General features: G+C 37.2%; 1 protein-coding gene across 1 annotated transcript; it reads left to right on the top strand.

Annotated features, from left to right (window-relative positions):
• Window positions 1-182: 182 nt before the first annotated feature.
• On the top strand, window positions 183-7,786 carry gpsm1a (G protein signaling modulator 1a). Its single transcript, XM_056457084.1, has 3 exons — window positions 183-545; window positions 3,709-4,088; window positions 5,697-7,786. The coding sequence occupies exons 2-3, from the start codon at window positions 3,777-3,779 to the stop codon at window positions 5,880-5,882; spliced, it is 498 nt and encodes a 165-aa protein (XP_056313059.1). The 5' UTR covers window positions 183-545; window positions 3,709-3,776; the 3' UTR covers window positions 5,883-7,786.
• The last annotated feature ends 2,523 nt before the right edge of the window (window positions 7,787-10,309 follow it).

Raw genomic sequence — 10,309 nt, 5'->3', positions numbered from 1 at the left:
CGATGAATAGAACTGAACAATGCAGGAATGCAAGCCAGTGTGTGTGTGTGTGTGTGTGTGCACCAGACAGTGTGTGTTCTTGTTGGTGTGTGTATGTCTGTGTTTGAGTGAACAACGGGAGCGAGATTTGGAAGCCGATTTCCAGTTCCTATAGCAACCATGATGTAAGCGGAGAGGGGCAACTGCGCCCCATTTCTCTCTATCTCTCCCCCCCTCACTCTCCCTTTCTCTCCCCCTCGAAAAACAGACAACCCTGCACATTGGAAACCTGGGTGTGGAACATAGGGAAGTCATCCTCATTTTTGCTGGAATATAAGCCATTTTTTAACATACATTTATTTAGATTTTTCTGTTTTTGGAAGATATTCAATAACATGCACGTTTCAGTCTTGGGAGAGTAAGGTCCGTTGTCATGTCTGCCAAGAAAATCATTTAGTGCCAGAGGCTGTGGCAATTGGTGTATGGCGGATCTCAGATGAAGTCCCCGTAGAGAGCGCCTTTGTGAACTTTATGGTTTTTGGATTTTATTTGAAAAGGATAAATCTGTAAGTCAAACTTTTGTCATTTCTAAAATATGTGTTGTTTAAATATTGCAATATATCAAATGTTTAGTATAATGTTAAATCTTCTGCTCGTTTTTAATTCCTTTTATTTACTTTTTAAGTTTAGCGAATATTGACAGAATGAACAAAGTGATATAAAATGTTAGTTTTTTTATTTAAAATGTTCACTCATTCCAACTTTGCTCATATGCATGCTTCATGCTGTTTTAAAGCCTGCTTTGAAAAGTTTTTAATGTGCTTCAAGTTTGTCACACTTTCTTTTAAAGGAACACGCCACCTATTATGCTTTCTTAACAACTTCCCTAGAGTTAAACAGTTTTTTTTTATCTATTCAGCCGTTCTCTGTGTCTGGCGGGATCACGTTTAGCTTAGCTTAGCATAAGTAATTGAATCCGATTAGACCATTAGCATCTCGCTCAAAAAAAAAAATGATCAAAGAGTTTAGACAAATTTCCAATTTAAAGCTCGACTCTTCTGTTATAACTTCATGAATTAAGACTGATTGCATATGAAAAGTTTATATATAGTTCAATTTAATTAATGTATATTTGTATGACGCTTTTACAATGTAGATTGTGTCAAAGCAGCTAAACATAGAAGTTCTAGTAAATTGAAAACTGTGTCAGTCTGAGTTGAAGTTTAGTTCGGTGTGGTTTAATTTTCACTGCTGAAAGTTCAAATACTGAAGTGCAAATCCATCGATGCGCAGCTCCACAAGTCCCAAACCAAGCAAGCCAGGAGCGACAGTGGTGAGGAACAAACTTTACCAATTGACGAAAGGAACTTTGCTGCCGTATTATGTCTGCAGCGGGTGCAATGATATGAGAGACAACTCAGAACTATATAGGGTATATGTAAAAGTATGCAGACAGACTTTTAATTTATGGGCCAAGCGTTTCCGGTGAACTGTTTGCAGTTACAAAATCTGTTTTCTTTAAAAATCAGCGATGTCCACTGGCGGAGTGATATCCGATATAAAGTGGCTCTCAGAATGTACAAGAAGCACTGCATTAAATTACATTTTCCCCCGCCTTGTCTTTAAAATATGGACATTTATTTTACCCCAGTATATTCAATGGAGCTTCTGCGCTAGCCTGCTAATTCTGACGGGCGCGTGCGTGTAAATGGCATTTCATCTCGTTTTACGCTTGAGCAACTAAATGAATGCCAAAGTCTATTTAACTGATTATATTTTAATTACATTTCAACATCGATGCTGTAAAAGGAACCGTATAAAATGGAAAAAAGTCACATTAACCGTTCACCGGACGTTTATCAGTATGGGAAGAAACACTAGCTCTGCATATACCCTATTCAGACACTGAAATTAGATAGATTTATTTTAAAAAATTGGTCAAACTTTATAAGTAGGAGAGTTGTAAAATGAGCATATTGTCAAAAAAGTGGAGTGTTTCTTTAAGGTACAATTCTCACTTTTAACAAACCATTACCTAAGATTTTAACTCAATGTACTACAAATGTGCTGCTTAGGTAGCAATTTTGTTTAGGTATACAGAATAAGATCATACTTTATAAGTAATAATACAGCTAATATTTTACAACAGGCAGGTAATAAGCTAGAAGTTAAAATAGACATTAAAGTGACTTATAGGGATAGTTCACCCAAAAATTATCATTTGGTCATCATTTACCCGTTTCTTGTTACCCTTTTACTTGTCAAACCCTTTCATTCATTAATTTTCCTTCAGCTTAGTCTCCATTTTAGAGGTCGCCACAGTGGAATGAACCGCCAACTATTCCAGCATATGTTTTACACAGTGGATGCCCTTCCAGCTGCAACCCAGTAATGGGAAACATCCATACACTCTCACATTTACACACACTCATCCACCACAGCCAATTTAGATTATTCAATTCACCTACAGCGCATGTCTTTGGACTGTGGGGGAAACCAGAGCACCCGGAGGAAACCCCAACACGAGGAGAACATGCAATCTCCACACAGAAATGCCAACTGGCCCAGCCAGGACTCGAACCAGCGACGCTCTTGCTGTGGGCAACAGTGCTAACCACTGAGCCACTTTGTCGCCTTTTAAATACTAATATACAGCTAATATTATAACAATAGGCAGGTAATAAACTGGAAGTAAGGTAGGAAATAAAGCAAATTAAAGGGATAGTTCACCAAAAAATGCAAATTTGGTCATCATTTACCCTTTACTTGTTACCTTTTTACTTGTAAAATCCTTTATGAGTTTCCTTCTTCTGTTGAACACAGAAGAAGATATTTTGAAAAATGATAAAACTTGTAACCATTGGCTTCAATAGTATTTGGTTTTCCTAATATGGAAGTCAATGGTTACAGGTTTTTAGCTTTCTTCAAAATATCTTCTAACAAAATAGAAAAAAAAAACTCATAAAGGTTTATAACTATTTGAGGGTGAGTAAATAGTGAGTAAATTTTCATTTTTGGGTGAACTAACACTTTAAACTAAAATCTCTAAATGTTAAATGTTTCTCAATAAAGTGGAGTGTTCCTTTAAGGTACAATTCTCACTTTAAAAAAAGCATTAACTAAGACTAAGGTAGTAAAGTGGAAAGACTTAAGGTAGTAATTGTGTTTAGGTACTGTATATAGAATGAGATGATATTTACTCAGTAAGTATTAATAAACAGCTGATATTTTAACAATAGGCAGGAAATAAGCTGGAAGTTAAAGTAGGAATTAAAGTGAATTAAAGGGATAGTTCACCCCAAAAATGAAAATGTGGTCATCATTTACCCTTTACTTGTTACCCTTTTACTATTCAAACCCTTTATGAGTTTTCTTCTTCTGTTAAACACAAAAGGAGATATTTTGAAAAATGGTAAAAACCTGTAACCATTGGCTTCAATGGTATTTGGTTTTCCTACTATGAAGGTCAATGGTTAAAGTTTTTTAGCTTTCTTCAAAATAGCTTCCATTGTGTTCAACATAATTAAAAAAACGTTTATAACCATTTGAGGGTGATAGTGAGCAGATTTTCTTATTTTGATGAACTAACTCTTTAAATTTAAATTTCTTAATGATAAATGTTCCTCTGTTCATTTGCTAAAATGGCTACTTCAAAATCAATGTTCATAACAAGTCATTTCACTAACTGCCACAAGAAGACTTAATCTTTTGCTCTGTATTCCTTTCAAGGTTAAGTCCCAGTCACCTCTAATGAGGTCTGCCCTTTCACTGTGCTCAGAAACCCCAGAAGCAGCGGCATGGAGAACCGGCGCTGCCAGCACCCTCAGCAGCCCAATGCCCAGGCCCAAGAGGCCACGTCTGGGCCCCAGTCCTCCATGCCTCAGTCCCCTTTACTGTCTGGATCCTCGTCCCTCATCTCCCTCACCCAGACAGAGGAGTTCTTTGACCTGATAGCCAGTTCGCAGAGCCGCAGACTGGACGACCAGAGAGCCAGTATAGGAGACCGCCTGGGCATCAGGATAGCACAGAACAATGTGGGACACTTGTGTGAAGCATGTAGTCCACAGGAACCTAGTGACGAGTTTTTCAACATGCTCATAAAGTATCAGGTAACAAAATTTGATAATGAATGCAAAATGTATACAGTGGGTAAAATAAGTATTGGAAACATCATGGTTTTCTGGTAAATATATTTTTAAATATACAGTATATAAGAAACGGTTGATGTGAAATTGACTGAGATTTTGGTAAAAACCCCAATCAATCCAAGCATGCAAATAAAAACAAAGCTAAAGAAAATTCTGAAAGATTTATTATGTGTAATAACATGGAACGACACAAAGAGAAAGTGCTGAACTACTGAAATGTATTAAATACTCTGTATTAAAGGGTATTTTTGGTAATGACAGCTTCAAGATGTCTCTTGTCTGGAGAATGGAGTCAAATGCAATGCTCAGGTGTGATTTTTTTTTCTGACTTCAACAGAGTTTTCAAATCTTGACTACTCTATGGGTCTCGTCTATTAAATCAGATTTAGGATGTCCATTGGGTTCAGGTCAGGTGATTGGCTGGACCATTCTAGCAGATTTATTTTATTTTCTGAAACCAATAGACAGTTTCTTTGGCTGTGTATTGGATCATTGTCTTGCTGTAATGTGGTTTCATCTTCATCATCTGGTAATGTAGGTGTTAAAACTGAAGCAGCTAGTATTAATTTACATTGAGGAGATGCAGAAAAACATAGGGAACGAGATGCACGGACGACATTCTGAAAACGTAGCCCTATATACGTTTCTGGAGATTGCGAATTATGTAGCCCGAGCTACGTATGGCTGCATTTCGTCTTTAAAATGAACGCTACGGGGCAGTCGGATGCCGTTCCTTTTCTCGCTTACCAGCTGACCGCTTACCTGCATGTGGACAGCTTTTACGCTGTTACTAGTTTGTCCGGTAGTTTGACGCGTACGTCAGTGGACTTGAGAGGCTGAGTGGATTGACTGTGATGACAGGGTTCAAGTCCGGAGAAGAACGGTTCCAGAAAGCAGGTAAGACAAAAACAGAAGGCAAAAAATTAAATAAACAAGTAAATAACAGGGTAAGAAGGTGGTAAGTACTGAAAATGTGGTAAAAATCAGGGGGCTTTTCTTTTTTGTGTATTGCTTTTACAACACTGCGGTTTGGTTTAGGGAAGGGGGAGGGTTGGGGAGATGGGTCGGTTCGTCAGTCAGTTAGTCAACAGCGGCCTGGAGAACAGCAGACATGAATGGAACTCGCGAGAGAAATTTGAGATCTAAAAAAGCATACACAGCGGCCTCTGGCGGATTCGCAAAAACAAAAACTGCCAAAAAAAATACCTCCTGGGACGTATTTTGTTCTCTCCAGAAATGTATATCGGGGTACGTAATCAGAATGAGCCTGGGTTGGAGACTTCAGCTGCTGTCTGGGCTTTCCATGCTTTTTTTACACCTTCTTTTCTTCATGTGTTCAATATTTTTCTTTGTGCCATTTATTTTTATTACACATAACCTAATCTAAATAGTTTTGTTTTCTTTGTATGTATGAATTACTTTGGTTGTTATCAACATCTGGAGAAGTTTTCAAGTTAAAATCACTTTTAGAAATATATTTTTTTTGATAAATGGTGATGTGTTCAATACTTATTTTACATGATGTAAATGTTTGAATGTACATGTTATGACCTATCTCCTCCACTCCAGTCCTCCAGAATCAATGATCAGCGGTGCTCTTTGCCTCCAGCACCTGACCCAGATGAAGACTTCTTCAGCCTCATTCAGAGAGTGCAATCCAAACGCATGGATGAACAGCGGGTTTCTTTTGGCTCTGATGAAAAGGATGAAACAGACTTAAGTCATAAGTCCAAAACCTCTGAAGGCTCCAGCTAGAGACTGTGAAACTTCCATAGAATTCTTCTGCAAACTCTTGAACTCTCTGGATGCACATTTTGAGAGGTCTTCCAATAGGTTGGGGTTTAGTGGGGGAGTAATATAGGTTTATTTTAATTAGTAGGATTATATGATGTTGAATTGTTTAATATTTTTGCAGTCAAGTTATGCTCAGAGGTGAGTCCAAATCCAACAGATCTGATTCAGAGGGTATGGAAACACTCACTAGTTTGTATGTTCTGATAATTGCAAAACTCATGGGAAATACGTGCTGCAGCCTTCATTTTTATGAAAATACAAAAACGTATGTCAACATACATTTAACTGCAGAAAGTCAAATGAATGCTATGGTGGAAAATGATGCCAACAACTTTTGTTCCTTTCCACACCAATTATATTTACAATCCAGGCTTATTCTGAATACGCTCCCTTATATAAATTTCTGGAGAGCGCAAAATTCGTCCCAGGAGGTACGTTTTTTTGCAGTTTTTGTTTTCGTTAATCCACCAGAGGGTGGACTAACTGGCCGACTGACCCACCCTCCTACTTCCCTAAACCCAACCAATAGTGTTTTCAAAAGCACCGATTGACCAGCGCCCACCCACTTCCCAAAACTCAATCGACAGTGTTTTCAAAAGCAATCCAGAAAAAGAAAAGCCCTAGCGGCAGCCTGATTTTGACCACGTTTTCAGATTTACCACATTCTCACCCTGTTATTTACTTGTTTATTTTATTTTTTGGCTTTTGTTTTTGTCTTACATGCTTTCTGGAACCTGTCTTTGTCGGACTTAATCCCCGTCAACGCGGTTAACTCCGCTCCACATCACAAGTCCACCGACATACACGGCGAGCCACCAGACAATTTGGTATCAGCAGGAAAGCCGTCCATACAGAGGTAAGCGCGAAAAGAAACAACGTCAAACCACTCTGTAGCGTTCGTTTTAAAGACGAAATGTAGCCATATGTACCTCTGGCTACATAATTTGCGATCTCCAGAATTTTATATAGGGCTACGTTTTCAGAATGCGTCTATATTGGATATTTACAGGAATATATTATTGTTCATTATAGTATTATATTGTGCAGCTCTTTTCACAACAACAAATAAATACCACAAAATAACTTAAAAGTATCAATGATTTATAATTGAATACATTTTCCTCAGCTGTCTATCTTCGTATGTTGGACTTTTCTGCAGTGGTCAGTTTTCTTGCAAGGACAGTGTTGTAATTGGGTTCAAATTTGGTGGAGGTCGGATGCACAAACCAGGTAAAAGCAATGCAACTCAATGTAAATTCAAGGTAAAACTACATGGCCGCGATGTAATTTTCTTATACGTTTGCTTTTGAAAGCACTATTGATTGGGTTTAGGGAAAGATTTACGTCAGTCAATCACAAGGTGATCACAAGGTGACAAGCCCTGTCTTCTCATGGAGGTGTACAAATGTGTTAATGACGCATATAACTACACACACCATAAGCACGTTTTTTACATTCGCATAAATGTCAACATAGGCTCATTCTGAAAACATAGCCCTATATACATTTCTGGAGATCGCGAATGATGTAGCCAGAAGTATCTATGCTGCATTTAATCTTGACGCTGTTCCTTTTTGTGCTTACCAGCTGACCACTTACCTCTAAATGCACGGCTTCCCTGCTGTTACCAGTTTGTCCAGTGGCTCACCATGTGCATCGGAAAACTTGAGACACTGGGAGGGGTTGACCATGACGACGGTGTTTGATTCTGGCAAAGAACGGTTCCAGAAAGCTGAAAAGGCAAAAACAGAATCCCAAAAATTTAATAAACAAGTAAATAACAGGGTGAGAATGTGGTAAAATCTGAAAACGTGGTAAAATCAGACAAGAGCTTTTCGTTTCTCTGGATTGCTATTTAAAACTGTCAGTTGGGTTTAAGGAAGTGGGTGGGCGGGTCAATCGGTGCTTTTGAAAACACTATTGGTTGGGTTTAGGGAAGGAGGGTGTGGGTCAGTCGATTGGCCAGTCATTCAGTCAGCTAGTCAGTCAACAGCGGTCTCTGGTGGATTTACGTGACTACAGCAGGAGCGAATGGCACTCGCGAGAGAAATTTAAGATCTCAAAAAGCATTCACAGCGGCCTCTGGTGGATTCACGAAAAATAAAACTGCAAAAAAATATACCTCCTGGGACATAGTTGGCGCTCTTCATGAATGTATATAGCAGTACGTTTTCAGAATGAGCCTGGGATGATAAATGTACACAGCACCCTCCAATGGATATGTCATCTGAAGCCTTCAACGAACCATATTAGGAGGAACGTATTTTACATTTTGCAACAATCTAAGCTGAGGCACGTATTTGCAATGAGCCTGGGTTGAATAATGATTCTTTCAGAAAAGTGTTGTGCAGATTTCAAGTAAAACAACATCATGGAAAACGATTAACATACTGATGCTTTCCAAGGATAATATTACTAACTGCTGTCACACGAAACAATACAGATCAGTGTGACAAACAACACCGCATAATCTCTAGGCAGGTGCGTGCTCATTTAACTCGAGTGGAAAGAGTGTTTCAGCATACGCTGAATATGAATTCATTGATTCCCAACAGATGGGAGCAATTTCATTTGGGATGACACTGAAGTTACATGACTCAGTTCATATGCATCAGTTCATGTGGTGGTCTAATCTGCTGATAAGTAATATATGAGGGTCCCGCTTTCTATTAGGTAGCATTAACTGCTATGTGCTTGTATAGACAAATAAATATGATGTACTTACTGTGTTCATAATGTGTTGCAGAACACTTGCAGTGCTCTTGAGGAGGGACATGGGTAGGGTTAGGGACGGGTTAAGGTGTAAGGGATGGTTAACGATGGTCAAAAGTTAATTACAGATGTAATCACATGCATGTATTTAATCATAAGTACAATGTAAAAACAATTTTTACACAATAAGTACATTGGAACAAATGATTAATTTCAGAATAAGTACATATTAATTAAGGCCACCTAATGTAAAGCAGGACCAATATGAGTAATACTAATAGTAACCGTTTTAAGGCAGGGTAAATCCATTCCTAGCATTAATTAGTGCATATTGGTAGACTGTGAAAGTGGATAGAATAATTTAAGGTGCAATGTTTAACATTGTTCTTTTTTCATTGGAATAAAAGTGATGTTTTAGTATGATTTCAGTATGTCTTTTGTTTTATGATCAATCTGGTATCACGGTTATTTTCAATACAGTAAACTCTTAATGAATTGATATGGAATTTTCTTCAAAAAGTCACAAAACAATTTGCTGTCTTACGTTAACAGACTTATATAGAGAGCTTTAAATGTTAGCTTGAGGTTGTCTTAAATATATAAATGTATAAGAATATATAAACAAGTTAAGATTTCTTAATTTAGACAAAACTATAAGCTTTACACAGAACTGGATGCCATAATCTAGCCAGATACCATGAGAAAACATGATTAATTAACATATTGGTGGTGATATTTGTTCAAAAAGGTATTAAGTGGATTGTTAAAATAAAATTACTGTGAGACTGCCTTTCCCCCCATTTTTCTTATGTCTTGTTCCTTGTTTTAATTTAAACTGTGTGAATTTAAAGGGATTTCATGTATTGAATGTGTGCTTTTTTTCTTTATTATTGCTGGTGTGGAAAATATTGCAATGAAAAACAAAAATGTCATAAAAGATGAGACCTTCCCCAACTTTCTCAAATGTCAATGAAAAGCTGTAGACAGATTTTTAAAAGAGAGTGTGGTTTTGTGTGAAAAAAACCCAAATAATGTGACTTGTGATGTGACTACACTCACAAGCCTCTCGTCCATTCTTTAACACATAAAAAAATGCTTATGCTCATGATTAATGTTTTTGTTTTAATAAATCATCATGGCTAACTAAAATAGGCTTAGGCTAAATTCAATCAAATTAAGTAGCTTACTCAGTATATAATTCAGTATATAAATAAAACACACTGCAATAATATAGTGTCTGACTTAACATTATCTTACAAATCCTTACCGATACCAAAAGATACCTCGAAACAAGTCGACAAGGCAATAATTTGTGATTAGTGTTTTTCTTTTAATAAAATCTTGTGGCTAACTATAAAATAGGTTTAGTCTAAATTTGATCAACTTAAGTAGCTTACTCTGTAAATATTGCAGCTCAAATACACAGCAAAAATATAGTGAGGTAACGTTATCTTACAAATCCTTACTGATACCAAAAGATACTTGAAACAAGTCGACAAGGCAATTATTTATGATTAGTGTTTTGCTTTTAATAAATTTTGTGGCTAACTATAAAATAGGTTTAGGCTAAATTTGATCAACTTAAGTAGCTTACTCGGTATATATTGCACCTCAAATACACAGCAAAAATACAGTTAGGTAACGTTATCTTACAAATCATTACCGACACCAAAAGA

The sequence above is a fragment of the Danio aesculapii genome, chromosome 5, assembly GCF_903798145.1.
Source record: "Danio aesculapii chromosome 5, fDanAes4.1, whole genome shotgun sequence".
In the NCBI taxonomy this organism is placed as follows: Eukaryota; Metazoa; Chordata; class Actinopteri; order Cypriniformes; family Danionidae; genus Danio; species Danio aesculapii.
Note: the sequence above shows the minus strand (reverse complement) of the source record. Positions and strands in the feature narration are given on the sequence as shown.

What these genes read in the sequence shown, in the direction of transcription:
- gpsm1a (XM_056457084.1), top strand. Translation starts at nt 3,777, where the DNA reads ATGGAGAACCGGCGCTGCCAGCACCCTCAGCAGCCCAATGCCCAGGCC. An exon ending in ACATGCTCATAAAGTATCAG is followed by an intron (nt 4,089 to 5,696) that starts GTAACAAAATTT and finishes CCTCCACTCCAG; the next exon opens with TCCTCCAGAATCAATGATCA.